Here is a 16,318-nt window from a genome sequence, read left to right on the forward strand (position 1 = left end):
ATAATTCTGAAACATTAATCTCACATTTCTGTTTTAAGCTTCTGAAAAGATAACATACGCATGTAAAACACAAAATTGACACTGCTTTCTAAAAAAAACATTCTCTACAACTAAATATATTATCAATTTGTAGTGATGAACACAGAAACCAAATATGTAGTGGACTTTGACTTCAGACTGGCAGAAATCATTGCAGAAACTAAATATGTGGAATCCCTGGGATTCACTGTACCAGAGTTAGCAAGAAATGTTGCCTTGCAGGTTCGTAGGCATCAACATTTGTTAAAGTTTACCATCTCATATTTAAAAATTTAAACATAGACCTTCAATCGATTTTAAATAAACTGTCAGGTATTTATACAACTAGATTAGTTGCAGTTTACTGTTTCATAGAGCTAACAAATTGAAGATAGGTCTACAGTTAATTTTAAATGAATTTTTATTTTCAGGAAGAGAAGTACATCCGCTATGTTGATGGCTTGTCCCGAATGCTCTTCCGTTACCACTCTCTGTTAGCTTCCCTTGATTATGCTGAGGTAAAAATAAAAAATGAAAATTTTATAATGCCATTAAGTTAATGTAGGATATCTACTTTTAAAGTAGTACTTTTGTCTATGTCATATCATTATCTTAAAAAAATACCCTTCCATAAAAAATGAACTTATATGATTGACTTTTTCGCAGGCTGCTCTTCTTGATGACTACCAAAGAGACTTAAGAAGAATGCTGAGACCTGGTGCCAAGCGCCTCAACTGGAACTCCTTGGGTATCAATGACTTCATTGCCAAATGTGACTCTGTAAGATTTTTATCTCATTTGATATTAACATTATAAAATATTTTATTCGTAACATTTTTTATAACAATTTTGCATACATTATGAAAAGAGTATTGATAAATTATTTTTATGAAACTGTATTAAAAAGCTGTTGTTTGTACTTGCAGGCTATAGCAAAGTTTGAATCATTGGTGAACCAGATCCAAAAGAATGCCAGGGACATCAACCAACGCTTGAAAATGGTTGAACATGCCAATCTTTTCAAGGCTCCCAAACCAAAATTCCCAGGTCATTTACCTGGCTGCAAGGTAAATTCAACTTACCTTTTAATGTTGTTCAAATTTCTTCCATTCATTTTTTTTTGTCATTTTCATTTGTTATTCATTTCTTTCTAGACTAAAAGTATAATAAATTGAGTAAAATGTGCTTATTTTAGTTCTCCAGACTAACACTTGCATTATATTCCACAGGAATATTTTGAATACATTGAGCAAGAGAGAGTAAAAGATTTAGAGATCTTAGCCAGGAAATACAGAGCTATTGGTCCTTTACTAACAAAAATGGAAGGCTTGGTTGTTCATACAAACACTGGCAGGTCACCCAAGCTGGCAAGATACTATGCCTTCTGGGAAAGAAAGGTTTATGAAGCTCTCACAAAGGTAGGTAGTAAACAAGTGTTAATCTAAAACATTATGGGACAGCGTGGCCTAGCCATAGAGAGCTAGACTGCTAACCCAGTAGTCTTAAGTTAGAATACAAGTTCAAGTCAGTAGAACATCCCTGAGTCCACCCAGCTCTGATGGGTACCTGACTCACATTAGGCAAAGCAAAGACTGCTTGGCATAGTGCTGACCACACTATCTGTTCATATGCCTATGTCTCCAAACAGATTAACATTACTTCATCTGTTCCATGTGTCTTGGGCATGAATGGGAAAATATGACTAATCTATCAAACAATTATGTAGTTAAGACCATTTTTAATTTAAAGCCTACGAATTCTCATGAATGATACTTTAACAATGGTTTTCTAATTATTTCTGTACCAGATGATCATAAACAACCTGATGTTGTTCAGTTCTGCTATTAAAACCAATGTTCCACTGTTCCAAGTGGAATCTCTACTGGCTCCACCAGATGTTGTATTGCACCCACAGGCTAATGAGGTCTACAAACTTACCCTGCAGTGTGTCAGAGATTGTGTTGAAGGGTGCGTTCTCTATGTAATAATTTATTTCTAAAAATGCTAAACTTTTTCAGTGGTTAGTATAGGGTTAGGATTTAACTCATGTTTAGATTAGAATTTATTGTAGGCTTAAGGTATTGATACTGGAAAAAATAACTTGGAAACACTGACAGGATTATTAGTTGTTTTAATTTTTGTTATACTAATTGTGTCTGCAACTATATTTTTATTAATATATTATTGGTCAAATTATATTTAATTTTTAGGTCTGTTTTTAATATTTTCTTTAAACTATTTCACATTTTTTTCAGATCAAAAAGTTTCATTCGCTGGAAAAATGGCAGCTGCATTGAGTGCCCTCCCCAGAAGGTTGAAGGGGAAGATGAACTTTTTGTGTTCAGTTTTTTCTTGGATATTGCAATGGATCAAAACATTATTGACCTAATCCAGAAGATCCAGAATGACATCAAAGGAAGCTTGACCAATGTCAGACGGTACCTTACAAGGTGGAAGAAATACAGGAGCGTTTGGAAAGTTGACAAGGTATGAGATTTTAACTCACTGTTTGAAAAAATAAACTACATATTATAACCTGTAGGGCTGTAGGGTTTTTTTTTTACCTGTTTAAGTTTAGTTATTTTTTCATTCTAAAATATTTATCAAATAATGTTAACAAAATTCAAATAACTTCAGAGGTTTGGAAAATATGTGTGATTTGTATTTAATATTTATTTTCTTTATGGATATATACACTTGCTTCTATGTAGTCCGGGGGGTGGTGTGGTAGAATAATAGAGTTTGATTGCTAGCCCAAAAATCTTGAGTTCAGGTCTACATTGGGGAAAGTAAAGGTGGCTTGGCATAGTTCTGACCACACCATCCCCTTGTATGCAGAGGTCAAGAAACATGAACTCTACTTTATCTGCCCAATGAATTGCTAAGAAGTCTACATGCATATCTGTGATTACTTACATAATATGTAGTTATCCAAATCACATTAATATTAACAAGTCTTTTTTTTTTCTATTTTGTAGCATGCCACTGCAGAAAAATGGCTTCAGAAAAACCCAAGCTCTGTTGATTTTGATGACAAGTTGCAGTACCACTACAAAATAATTGAAGAGATCAATGCAATGAGTGACTTCAGAGATCAAGACTGCATTCGTCTGCACATGTCCTCACTGGCTAGCTCAGTAAAAGAACATGCCAAGGAATGGATTAAGACTCTGGGCAAACTTCTACAGGACTCTGCTAAAGAGACACTTGCCAGCTTGCACAAGTTATTAGATGTAAGTGTCAGTTATTTAACAAGATTGATTTTTTTTAAATTGGAGATTTTTAAGTGTGTAAACAGAATACAATTTAATATTTAAATGGCATTTGATTCTTCAAAAATTTAAAAGTAGAACTGCTAGAGTATGAATGAAATAATAAGTTATAGGTTCATTATGGTATTACTTTACAGGCATTGATGTAGTATAATTAATGTTTTCAAACTTTTCTGATAAAATAAAACACAAAAACTTATGACAGAGAGATTATTATAAAATCCATATATTTTTTAAAAATCGCTTTAATTAAAAGATTTTTTGTCTCCTTTAATAGGACAAAGCAGATGACCTTGAACAAACACCTTCAACCCTGGATGACCTCAAATCAGTTTTATCCACCATCTCAGACATCAAATCCATGTCACTGGATGTGATGAACAGAATCAGAGACATACAAGAAAGATACAGAACATTGGAAATGTACAACTTACCTGTAAGTAAAGCAGGAACTGTTTCCAATTCATTAAAACTGTATATTAGTCAACCTAAATATCAACATATATATATTATTATATATATCTTATACAATACAGGTGAATGAAAAAGAGAAAGAGCTCCAAGCCCAGCTGCCTCAAATATGGGATGAATTGGTTCTGAAATCTAAAAATATTGATGCCAGTCTTGTCAAGGTCAAGAGGAAATTCACAGAGGTAAGTGACCTAACAATGACCTTTGCTTGAAATGCTAGGCACAAAGACATTTTTTTAAAAATGTGTCGTCCTTTTTTTTTATTAAGACTATCAAGTAATTAACTTTTTCTATAACATTTTAAAATACTTTAAATAAGTGTAATCTATTTTATTCAATTAGATCACTCAAGAACAAATATCAGCTTTCAAAAAGGGCCTGAATGATTTTGCTGACAGATTTTTATTGGAAGGACCTGGAGCTGTTGGTGAAGACTTGGACAAAGGTTTGTTATTTAAAAATTTTGTTTTAATAAAAATTTTAACTTTTGTGGATTTCATGAAATACTTTAAAAAAAAAATTTAATCTCAATTCTCTCTTTTATCCTAAAAATTGGCATCCTCTACATTTCCAGAGTATGAACACTTAACCAAAACTTAGTATAACATAAAAAAAACTGGATTAAATTTGCAGACATTTTCTTGGCTGTACAAGGTTTGATAAAACAAATTCTGTCCCAGTATGTATGCTCTAATTCTGTTGTACAAATTCACAACTTTTCTCTAAAAAAAAACAACAATTTCTGTAAATCAGGTGTGGAGCTACTGAAGGTCTACAAAGAGGAAGTTCATGAACTTGAGTCCAGCAGACAGGAACTGACCAATGCTGAGAAACTTTTTGAGTTGCCAATCACAATGTACCCAGAGCTGCTCAAAGTTCAGAAAGAGGTCGCAGGACTGGAGTCCATTTACCAAATATACACAGAACAAAAGGTTTGGTTTATACCACAATAATTTGTATTCACATTATTGATATAATCCAACAGATTTATTTTTCTCTGTTGAAAATGTTATACTTTGAATAACAATTTTAAAGAAATTGACTTACTTATTTAAACTTAGAATTTAATTTAAAAAGCTTTGTTATAAATTTACAATTGTCTGGACAGTTCATTTTCAATAACTATTAATTAAAACCAAGTGATATATGTATGTAATAGAATGTCTTTTGTATTAGGTAGCAACATTTTTAAACTGAACAAAGGATTATAAATAATTAACATCATACATAAGTATCTTAAAATGACATTCTAAATAAACTTTTAATAAAAATTTATATCACATTTAGATTTAGATTTTATTTTGAATCTATAAACTCATTTTAAATACATAAGGTTGAGTTTTTTTTATGAATGTACATAAACAAAATATTTTTTTTCTTCATTAGGTGGCCAGAGAACAGTGGTCAGAGACTTTGTGGGTTAACCTCAATGTGCAAATTCTACAAGATGGCATTGAAGGCTTCTTGAAAACATTAAGAAAGCTACCAAGAGATATCAGGTCCATGAATGTCGCCAGATGTCTTGAGGAAAAAATGAAAGAGTTCCGGGACTCCCTGCCGCTGTTTGGAGATTTGAAGCATGAGGCCTTGAGGGAGCGCCACTGGAAGGAACTCATGGCAAAAACTGGTCAGAAGTTTGACATGAACCCAGACACGTTTACGCTGGCGAATATCTTTGCAATGGAGTTGCACCACTTTAGAGACACAATAGCAGAAATTGTTACGTGTGCATCCAAAGAAATGGGCATAGAAAAGGTACGTAATTAAAATAAAAAAAGAATCCCCATATCCACAATTCAAAATTTGTGTATGTTATTATTTATCAATGAGAAAAATGAATTTCTTAAAAGCTGATCACCATCTAAACATTTTCCAGGGTGTGAGAGAAGTGGAAGAAACATGGAACAACATGAAGTTCAATGTTTTTGCTTACATGAAAGGAACATCCAACAGAGGTTTTATTCTTGGCTCTGTGGATGAGGTTCTTCAAAACTTGGATGATTCATCTATGAACCTACAGGTACGGGTTGGAGGACAAGTTTATCAATTACAAATTTTGCTTTTTTCGTCACAAGTTTTTTTTTTGTGCTAGTTATTTTAACTGTTATATTAAATGTTTTTTATTATACATTTCTATTCTACAAATCTCATATTTTCCACAGTCTTATGTTTCATGTCATGATTTTGCTTTGTTCCAGAGCATGTCTGCTTCTAGATTTATTGGCCCATTTCTTACAACTGTTCAAAACTGGGAGAAATCTCTTTCTCACATCTCAGAAGTTTTGGATGTAAGTATAAACATACATTACACAACAAAAAACAAAACAAGACAACACCACCACTTTATTATTTCATTTTTAAAAAAAGAGTTATGTTTGTAAAAACTGTATTTAATTCCATATCTAGGTATGGATGATAGTCCAGCGCAAATGGATGTACTTAGAGGGCATTTTCATTGGAGGAGACATTCGTTCACAGCTGCCTGAGGAAGCTAAAAAATTTGACCAGATTGATAAAACATTCAAAAAGGTTCACACCACTTTTTAAAACAGTTATTTTTACAACACTTAAAATATGTTGTATGACCCTTTGATACATAAGCTATGGTATTTTATGCCTTTATCAATAATGGCTGTTTATCCTTGACCTTACAGATTATGGCAGAAACTCACAAAACTCCACTGATCAAGATCTCGTGTCATGCTACAAACAGACTGCAAGATCTCCAAGGTCTGAGTCTTGGTTTAGAGAAATGCCAGAAGTCCTTAAACGATTACCTGGACTCAAAGAGAAATGCATTCCCAAGATTCTTTTTCATTTCTGATGATGAGCTGCTAAGCATTCTGGGATCTTCTGATCCAGAGTGTGTACAGGAGCACATGATCAAGGTCAAGTAAAATATTTTGAAACATTTTTTTTGTTTATTTTATATTTAAAGTACAAATAATATCATAACTAATTTTTTGTGTATTCCATTTTCAGATGTTTGATAATATTGCTGCCTTGAAATTCCAAAAAGGCCCAACCAATGAAATGCTTGCAATGGGCATGGTATCTGCAGAGAAAGAAGAAATGGATTTTCATAATAATGTCACAGCAGATGGTAGAGTTGAAGATTGGATGACATCTGTTTTAGCAGAAATGAGATCTGCAAACAGACTTATCACCAAGGAAGCCATTTTTTACTACAGTCACAAAAAGAGCAGGTTTGGAATATAACTAGTTAGAAATTAAATAAATGCATTTTATTGGTTCTTTTTAAAATCAAATTGACTGGACTCTTAATTTGATTTGTCAGAGTTGATTGGATGTTGGACTACCAAGGGATGGTTTGTCTTGCCGGCAACCAAGTGTGGTGGACTTGGGAAGTTGAAGATGTTTTCAGGAAAGTGAAGAAAGGTCAGAAAACAGCCATGAAGGATTATGCCAAAAAGCTGCACAGGCAAATTGATGACCTTGTTGTCAAGGTAATGTATTTAGTAGTGATAACTGCTAATATTTCATCACCAAAAATATTTTTATCACCCAACAATGGGACTTGATTTGCTGCTGTACTGGAATTTATGAATTGATTATTTTCCTGTAGGTGAGATCGCCTTTATCAAAGAATGACAGGTCAAAGTTCAACACAGTTTTGATCATTGATGTACATGCTCGTGACATCATTGACTGCTTTGTCAGAGACAGGTAAAATATTTCACTTAAACTTTTTAAATTGTTAGATTGTTAGGAAGATAGAACTAAAGGGATGCTACATAATAATTAATGCTTATCTGTAAATGTAAAGATTTTTGTGTGTTCACCATGGTGTATTGCCAACAGTTAGGGTTTTTAATATTTGTTTTTTTCCCATTAGAATACAAGAAGTTTTAGTTATTTTAATTATTTAATATATATAATTAATGTATGTTTAATTAAATTATTTTAAAACAATATTTCAATTGTTAATTAATTTAATGTTACCGATAAGTTTAGTCAATACATTTTGTATGATTTCTTCCACACCAAGAATTTAAAAAAAAACAACATATAAACAAATCCCAATGTTTGCAGCATCATGGACTCACGTGAGTTTGAATGGGAATCTCAGCTGAGATTTTACTGGGAAAAAGAGCCAGATGAGCTTGTGATCCGACAGTGTACGGGAGAGTTTGGCTATGGCTATGAGTACATGGGGCTTAACGGCAGGCTAGTCATCACACCCCTGACAGATCGTATTTACCTGACACTGACACAGGTAATGTCTTTGTATACATCAACCGTTGTTCAGAAAAAAATGTTAACTAGGCATTGAATTATTAGAACCAGTATTAGTTCTTTTAAATGTTGTAGATATTAAGAATTCAGATTCAATGTGTTTCAACAATTTAGTATTGCTTTGGATTTTGATTAATAATGCAATGTTAAATAGTCTATACAAAAAACACTAAGTGTAAGTTAAGTATACATAAAATATCCATTAAATAAATCAATCTCTATATGACATCTAATGAAGAGTGTTAAGTCAAATAATACATTGTATAGATAAAAATAGATCTTTTCTATGATTTATTAAAAACTTATCTTCTTCAGAAATTGGCATAAAGTCCACTAATACAGTAGCTATCAACCTATAAAAAAATTAATAAAGCTAAATCTTCACTAAAGAAACAAACATTTAACATTAGTCACCATATAGTGTCCCATCAACAGGGCTAAAAACTCTTGTTGTGAGTTTGACATGGTAATTGAGCATAAAAGTAACACATCATTTGATTGGTTCTTAGCCCTGTGTAACCAATCAAATTAGCATAAAACTAACACACCATTTGATTTGTTTTCAAGCCTGTGTGACACATCAAATTAGCATAACACTAACACATCATTTGATTGGCCCTCAGGCCCTATCAATGAAGTTAGGTGGAGCCCCAGCAGGACCTGCAGGTACAGGAAAAACTGAAACTACAAAAGATCTTGCCAAGGCCTTGGGCTTACTGTGTGTGGTCACCAACTGTGGAGAGGGCATGGACTACAAGGTCATGTGACACCTAAAAATAGATTGTAAAAATTACATTTTTTTATCAATAAGCTCAGATCAGCAGTTGAACTGAAGCTTATATCAAATACCAAACTGAAGTATATAAAATATTTAGCATTGTTAGAATTTGCCCCATGTTGTAGTGTTGTTATGGGTCGCCGTGGTCGAGTCGGTAAAGCTCATGGTTGCTAAACCGAAAAGTCTCGAGTTCGAACCCTCGGGCAGATGAGGCTTGTTAGCTGGGGACAGCCACTCTTCTAAGAGAGACAACTCCAAAATTAAAACAACTGCTGCCTTGTAGTTTGTTCTTGGTTGGACAAAGGCTATAGAAGCAAAACCAATAAGAAAAGCAGGCTGAAATCAGAGTCAATGGCCTCAATGGCGCATAACCAGTTGACACGTATCCTTAATTGTGATGGAGGCGTGGTTGTGTTGGCTAAAGTTAATGGTTGATAAATTTGAAAAATTCTTGAGTTCAAACCCTCTCGCAGATATGGCTCGATCCCCTCCAACACTAAAAATTAAGAACCAAGAAGAAGAAGAAGAAGTAGTGTTGTTATTTCTGAACAGTGTAAAAAAAAATTATTCCTAATCTGTAAATGAACCAGAGTGTATCAACAAAATACAATTGCTTTTGTGTTAACTATCGATTATTTTTCATCTATCCATCTATCATTTATCATCCACAAACGTTACAATAATGAAAAAAACCTTTGTAAATTGTACAGGCTGTTGGGAAGATCCTCTCAGGGTTATGCCAGTGTGGTGCCTGGGGTTGTTTTGATGAGTTCAACCGCATTGATGTGTCTGTACTGTCTGTCATCTCCACACAGCTTAAAACCATTCAGAATGCTCTGGTACTGAATCTCAAGAGATTTCACGTAAGTTATTTTTTTATTTGCACTGAAATTTTTTTTAGACAACATTTTCAAATAAAATTCTCTATTTTTTTTTATAATTATGTCACATAATGTTAATAAAATAAAATAAAATACATTAAAATTTGAAAAAAAATTGACTTTCACTTTGGATATTTTTCATAGTTTGAGGGTCAAGAGATAGACATGGATGCAAGAGTGGGTGTGTTTATCACCATGAACCCTGGGTATGCAGGCCGCACAGAGCTACCTGAGTCAGTCAAGGCTCTCTTCAGGCCTGTTGTTGTCATTGTTCCTGACCTGCAGCAAATTTGTGAAATCATGCTGTTTTCTGAAGGCTTCTTACTGGCTAAGGTTAATTATTATACACTTTTTTTTATAGTTTCCTAATTGTGAATAATCACAATTAAAATAATCACATTCATAAAATAAAATTTCTAGTAAAAGTACATTTTTAAGTTTGAAAAATATTGATGAATATTGTAATTGTAAGGAACAAATAAAATTACTTAAAATTATATAAATTGAATTTTATAATTTTAAACATGTTGAAATTGCTTTTCAGATTTTGGCTAAGAAAATGACAGTATTGTACAAACTGGCAAAAGAACAGCTATCCAAACAATATCATTATGACTTTGGCCTCAGAGCTCTGAAATCTGTGTTGGTTATGGCAGGAGAGCTGAAAAGAGGGTCTCCAGATTTAGCAGAGGTAACCTTAAAACTTGTAATTAAAACTTAACTCAACCAGAATTTTTTTAGAATAAGAAATAAACCGGGAGTGATCTCCCCTAAACTTTCTCGAATATTCTTATATAAAATAACAGGGGATGGGAACTCGGGCTATAGACATGATTTTTAATCCATTTTAAATACTTAAAGTTTTAAAAATAGAATAAAATCTCGTAGACAAATTAATTGCACACCAAGTGAACGCGAAATAAAAAAGCGCATAATAGTGCGCAATATTATTAGTACTTTTAAAATTTACATTAGTTTTTTGAGAAATCGGAAGTAGCGTAAATTACTACTTCCTGTCAACGGAAATTACTCAAAATTTAACAGAAGGTAGAGAATTAGATCTTTTACTTACATGTGAAATTTCATTTATCTATCTGAAATTGTACTCAAGTTATAGGCTTTTAAAAAATTCAAAGTAGGAAAAGTACCACTTCCGGTTATCGGAAATCGCTCAAAAGTTGATACGGATCTACGATTTTGATAAAATACTTATATATGAAATTTCATCAACCTAGCTGTAACGGTACTCAAGTTATCGTGTTTACACACGGACAGACACACACACAGACAGACACACACACACACAGACATACGGACAAGATTGTTAAATTATGTTTTTCCGTATCAGTGAGGTGTAAAACGTCGAGATTTGTAAAAATCTCGATTTTTTTTTTTTGCACGATTACAATACTTTCTCTATACTACGTATATACGAGAAAGTAAAAATGAATAAGAAAGTTATTTTTTTTCATTTTTAGGATGTGGTGTTGATGTTAAAATAACCAGACCACCATTTTTTTGTCATTTTTAGGATGTGGTGTTGGTGTTAAAATAACCAGACCACCTTTTTTTTCACTTTATGGATTTGGTGTTGGTGTTAAAATAACCACATCACCTTTTTTTGTCATTTTTAGGATGTGGTGTTGATGTTGAAATAACCAGACCAGCTTACCAGCTTTTTTTTCATATTTAGGATGTGTTGATGCTAAAATAACCAGACCACCTTTTTTTGTCATTTTTAGGATGTGGTGTTGATGTTAAAATAACCACACCAGCTTACCAGCTTTTTTTTCATTTTTAGGATGTGTTGAGGTTGAAATAACCAGACCACCTTTTTTTTTATTTTTAGGATGTGGTGTTGATGTTAAAATAACCACACCAGTATTTTTTTTTTTCAATTTTAAAATGTAGTGTTGATGTTAAAATAACCAGACCACACTTTTTTATCATTTTTAGGATGTGATGTTGATGTTAAAATAACCAGACCACCTTTTTTTTTTAATTTTTAGGATGTGGTGTTGATGTTAAAATAACCAGACCACCTTTTTTTTATTTTTAGGATGTGTTGATGTTGAAATAACCAGACCACCTTTTTTTTGTCATTTTTAGGATGTAGTGTTGATGAGAGCTCTCAGGGACATGAACCTGCCAAAGTTTGTCTTTGAAGACGTTCCTTTGTTCCTGGGACTTATCTCTGACCTCTTCCCTGGGCTTGACTGCCCCAGGGTCAGATATCCAAACTTCAACGACGCAGTTGAGCAAGTCTTACAGGACAGTGGCTATGTCCTGTTACCACACCAGGTGGGGAGTGAAGAGATGTTTACGTGTTAAATCCTGAATTGGATAATTTTTGCTCATTATTATAGTACAACACACAAAATATCCTCACCCAACAACTAACAAAAGTAAAGTAAATATGGTCAGTAGAGCAGGTGAAGTAGAGTTCTCCTGTTTCCATTACCCCAGCATTCAAATGGATAGTGTGCTCATTTCCATGTTCAACTACCTTTACTTCATATAAAATGAGTTAGAAACTGATTGGACCTGCTGAATCTTGCCCAGGATCTGAACTTGAGTCTTTCTTGTTTGCGATCCTGTGCTTTACCCCAGCAGCCAACAAACCCACCAATTATTGATTCTAAAATTTACTCCTGCTTTAGGTGGATAAAGTGGTCCAGATGTACGAGACCATGCTGACCAGACACACTACCATGATAGTGGGACCAACGGGGGGCGGCAAGTCAGTGGTCATCAACACACTCTCACAGGCTCAGACCAAGTAGGTCATATTTATTTACCTGGGATTTTATCATGAGATTCATCAAGGCATTGACCTAGTATGTTAAATATGTTTTGTTTTAAATATAATGGTTCAAAGTTTAAAACAAGTTTTTAAAGGAGATATTTTTTCAGAAAGCTTAAAATGTAAGTGTGAAATGGGTTTGTGTTAAAGATTATATAAACTTGGAAACATACCTCTACATGGAAGAAGGTTGTTCATTTTAAAACCAAGTTTATCTGGAAAAGATGATGGCTGAAAGCTTAAAACATTAGTGTGAAATGAATTTGTATTAAATAAAAGGATTTAATGTAAAAAATATGCCTCTGTAGGAAAACAGATAGTTTGTGACTAAAAAATTAGGTCTGTATTAAATCAGTATAAAGTTTAAAACATTAATTTTTAAATATTTGATCACAATGTGTTAAATTTGTAATCCCCAGGATCTCAATGTGTATAATCTTTAATCCCCAGGCTTGGCATTTCAACCAAACTGTTTGTCATCAACCCCAAGGACAGATCTGTCATTGAACTGTACGGCATCCTTGACCCTGTCACTAGGGACTGGACCGACGGGTTACTGTCAAACATTTTCAGAGACATTAACAAACCCACAGACAAAAATGAGAGGAAGTACATTGTCTTTGATGGTGATGTGGATGCATTGTGGGTAGAAAACATGAACTCTGTTATGGATGACAACAGGCTGCTAACTCTGGCCAATGGTGAAAGAATCAGGCTGCAGAAACATTGTGCCATGCTGTTTGAGGTAAGTTAAAAATTCACATTTAAACATGTTTTGTTTCAATGGTTTCTTCATCATTATCTTCTCCTTTTTGTGCCCAAGACACATGGGGCTGCCACAGTAAGCTCTTTCCACTTTTGTTGGCCACAGGCAATTTTCTTGGCAGTACCCCATGACAGTCTTGCCTCTGCCAGCTGCTTCCCCGCCGTGGGCCACCATGTCTCCCTTGGCCTTCCTTGCTTTATTTTTCTTTGAGGCGTCCAAGTTTAGAATAGTTTCATAATATTTTTAAAAGCTTTTTTTTAAAATGTATATAAAAACACCTTAGTAATAAGGCTTTAAAGAGCAAAATAATTTAATAACAGCCTTTAAAAAAATAAACTAATTAAATAATCATTGTAGACCAGCCATTGTAATCAAAAAATGAATATTGTTTTTCAAGGTGTATGACCTGCAGTATGCTTCACCTGCTACCATCTCACGTTGTGGTATGGTTTATGTGGACCCTAAAAATTTGGGCTATAAACCTTACTGGCAAAAGTGGGTCTCCACAAGATCTACAAAGCAAGAGCAGGATGACCTCAATTTGCTGTATGAAAAGTATGTGCAAAACTGCATTGATCTTGTAATTGATGGAATTCAAGATGGAAGGCAAGGGGAGAAACTGAAGACAATTGTACCATTGACTAACTTGAACATGGTAAGTTTATAAATATTTCTAATACATAGTTTCTTTATGTGAGTACATATATTGTTTTAAAAATATTTTGATTTATAATTTAATGTTTTTAACATTTTTTGATTAATGTAAAGGAAAAAAACCCAAATAGAGCCAAAAGAGAGATGACCTTATTGGCAAGAAATAATCAAAAACCATTTTGATTTGAATAGGTTACAGATATACATTGCACTTTTTAAAAACATAACTCATTCACTATTTTAATTATTTAAAAAAATATTCAGTAAATATATTAAGGCTGATGATTGATATTGAAATGTTATCTCACTTAGGTCAACCAACTTAGCCAGATGCTGAATGCTCTGTTGATCAAAGAAGTTGGGGATCCAATGGAACTGGAGGCCTTCTTCCTGCAAGCCCTTATATGGTCAGTTGGGGCAGGGCTACTTGAGGATGGGCGCATCAAGTTTGATGGCTATGTCAAATATCTCGCCTCGCTGACCCAGGTACAGGAAGAAAACAAATATGCTGGCCCAGGTATGATTGTTTTATTTTTAGGTTTTTACATACAGAATAGTTGTAATCTTTTTAAAGTTAAGAAAAACACCAAAGTATAATACAGATCTTAGAGATAAACATAGCAAATAATATCTTTTACATTTTTATTTATAATATTTTTTTTAAAAAGTTTTCTAGTTTCCAGAGGGTCTAAGGTTAAATCATCAAATTACCTGTTCATTACTAGATTTTCCCTTCAGAAATTCCTGTTTTTCATAAATTTTACTGTCTGAAACTACTTTCTTTTAAATGATAATTTTTATTCTATTTTCTAATCTTGGCAATGTGATCATGATTTCCCCACTATACGATATATTATAGAACAGTCTGCATCAGAATTAAATTTTTACATACATTGCAGGTAGTATGTACACCTTGTTTATTGTGTTAAGTTGATTTTTTAAAATCTCAAGTTTTCTGATATTTTTTGGAATGGAATACATTACTTCCCTTAAAAATATAGGCCACTAAAACAATTCCTGTTTTAACAAAGGAACTTCAAAATTTGTTTTAATTAAATAATTCACACTTACTGTAAAGCAATATTATACACAATCATTACAAATAGGAAATAATACTTTTTCAATATCAACACCTTCAGCAGTTTCCTTATTTCAAATATTTTTGTTTCTTTAATGAGTTTTGTCCCAGGTCATCAATAATCTTGATTTGTTTCCTAGGTTTAAGTTATTTTTTATTTTAGTTTGTGTCCATTTAAAACTTACCTTTTTGTAAATTTCCTTTTACAAGTTGCACAAATGCATTTTCGAAAGAAAATGAAAGAGTTTTTGAGTAAGTCATTGGTAGTTTTTAAGGTAGTAAATTGATGTGAATGTATAACCACAATAGATTTTATTTTTCATTTAATAGACTATGATAAGATTTAAATTAAAGATTTTTATGGTTCACTGAAATAAAAATAAAAAAACAACTCACAAGTTTCTTTCATACTTTTTTCATTAGTCATCAACCCATCATATTCACATGGCATGTTGTAAAGAATTTCACTTTGCAGGTTTAAAATTTGGTCACCTAAATTTTATAAAGATTTTCTTACAGCATGTACTATAGTAATTAAATGCATGAAATCATTATTTTTTACATGGCACAACTCTGATCAACTGAACTTTTATTTTGTACTCTTTTTATTGTTTTTAAAAATAAATGATGACTCGTTTATTTTAAAAAAAAGTTTAATCTCTTCATAAGATTGATTACTGTTTTTCCAATGCTTCTTTACATTTAAAAAGCAGATTCATTTTAATATACAATGGAAAATAGTGAAGTATAAATATAGTTACTTAATTATTTTACAAACATTTATCAATTAAACAAACATTTACACCAGGTCCCATTCAGTTTTGAAGCTTTGTATTTGTTATAGTTTGAAAATGGTATCAACCTAAAAGCAACTTTAAGGATGATTTAACCACATTAAGTCTATGTTTAAAAAAAAACGAATGAAGTATTTGTTACATTGAATCTTACTATTTACCAGGTGAACTTCCAGGCCAGCAAACATTGTATGAATATTTTTATGACGGAGAGCAAAAGAAATGGATTCCCTGGTCCAAACTGGTGCCCAAGTACAAGCACAATCCTGACCTGAAGTTCTATGAGATTTTGGTTCCCACAGTGGACACTGTTAGGGCTACCTGGCTACTTGAGCTCATGGTTAAGATCAAACGACCTGTGGCATTGATTGGTGAAACTGGAACTTCTAAGACAGCCACCATTGCCAATTTCCTGAGGACTTTGGACCAAGAACAACATGTTGGTTGAACTTAAAACTTTTTTATATGAATAAATTAAATAGATTATTTAAATAAAGATTTTGGAAAGCAATTTTTTAGAAAAAGAATAAATCGTAACATATTTGT

The 16,318-nt window shown here is 32.9% G+C and overlaps 1 protein-coding gene across 2 annotated transcripts in view; it reads left to right on the forward strand.

Moving 5' to 3' along the window:
- Window positions 1–16,318, forward strand: part of LOC131948360 (dynein axonemal heavy chain 10) — a 46,984-nt gene that overhangs the window by 8,969 nt on the left and 21,697 nt on the right. For both annotated transcript variants that reach the window (XM_059309950.1, XM_059309951.1), the window contains 31 exons: window positions 134–261; window positions 450–536; window positions 685–798; window positions 945–1,085; window positions 1,248–1,436; window positions 1,826–1,986; window positions 2,274–2,505; window positions 2,997–3,251; window positions 3,568–3,726; window positions 3,827–3,943; window positions 4,104–4,206; window positions 4,515–4,693; window positions 5,148–5,516; window positions 5,638–5,781; window positions 5,960–6,049; window positions 6,168–6,290; window positions 6,416–6,649; window positions 6,744–6,967; window positions 7,060–7,228; window positions 7,348–7,448; window positions 7,815–7,998; window positions 8,642–8,776; window positions 9,507–9,659; window positions 9,822–10,010; window positions 10,222–10,368; window positions 11,787–11,978; window positions 12,338–12,456; window positions 12,931–13,225; window positions 13,644–13,901; window positions 14,213–14,417; window positions 15,937–16,211. In XM_059309950.1, coding sequence (XP_059165933.1) covers window positions 134–261; window positions 450–536; window positions 685–798; window positions 945–1,085; window positions 1,248–1,436; window positions 1,826–1,986; window positions 2,274–2,505; window positions 2,997–3,251; window positions 3,568–3,726; window positions 3,827–3,943; window positions 4,104–4,206; window positions 4,515–4,693; window positions 5,148–5,516; window positions 5,638–5,781; window positions 5,960–6,049; window positions 6,168–6,290; window positions 6,416–6,649; window positions 6,744–6,967; window positions 7,060–7,228; window positions 7,348–7,448; window positions 7,815–7,998; window positions 8,642–8,776; window positions 9,507–9,659; window positions 9,822–10,010; window positions 10,222–10,368; window positions 11,787–11,978; window positions 12,338–12,456; window positions 12,931–13,225; window positions 13,644–13,901; window positions 14,213–14,417; window positions 15,937–16,211 — 5,471 coding nt within the window. The remainder of the gene's footprint in view (window positions 1–133; window positions 262–449; window positions 537–684; window positions 799–944; window positions 1,086–1,247; window positions 1,437–1,825; window positions 1,987–2,273; window positions 2,506–2,996; window positions 3,252–3,567; window positions 3,727–3,826; window positions 3,944–4,103; window positions 4,207–4,514; window positions 4,694–5,147; window positions 5,517–5,637; window positions 5,782–5,959; window positions 6,050–6,167; window positions 6,291–6,415; window positions 6,650–6,743; window positions 6,968–7,059; window positions 7,229–7,347; window positions 7,449–7,814; window positions 7,999–8,641; window positions 8,777–9,506; window positions 9,660–9,821; window positions 10,011–10,221; window positions 10,369–11,786; window positions 11,979–12,337; window positions 12,457–12,930; window positions 13,226–13,643; window positions 13,902–14,212; window positions 14,418–15,936; window positions 16,212–16,318) is intronic.

This window comes from Physella acuta, unplaced genomic scaffold (assembly GCF_028476545.2).
Source record: "Physella acuta isolate Inbredline_101_S28 unplaced genomic scaffold, ASM2847654v3 ptg000641l, whole genome shotgun sequence".
NCBI lineage: Eukaryota > Metazoa > Mollusca > Gastropoda > Physidae > Physella > Physella acuta.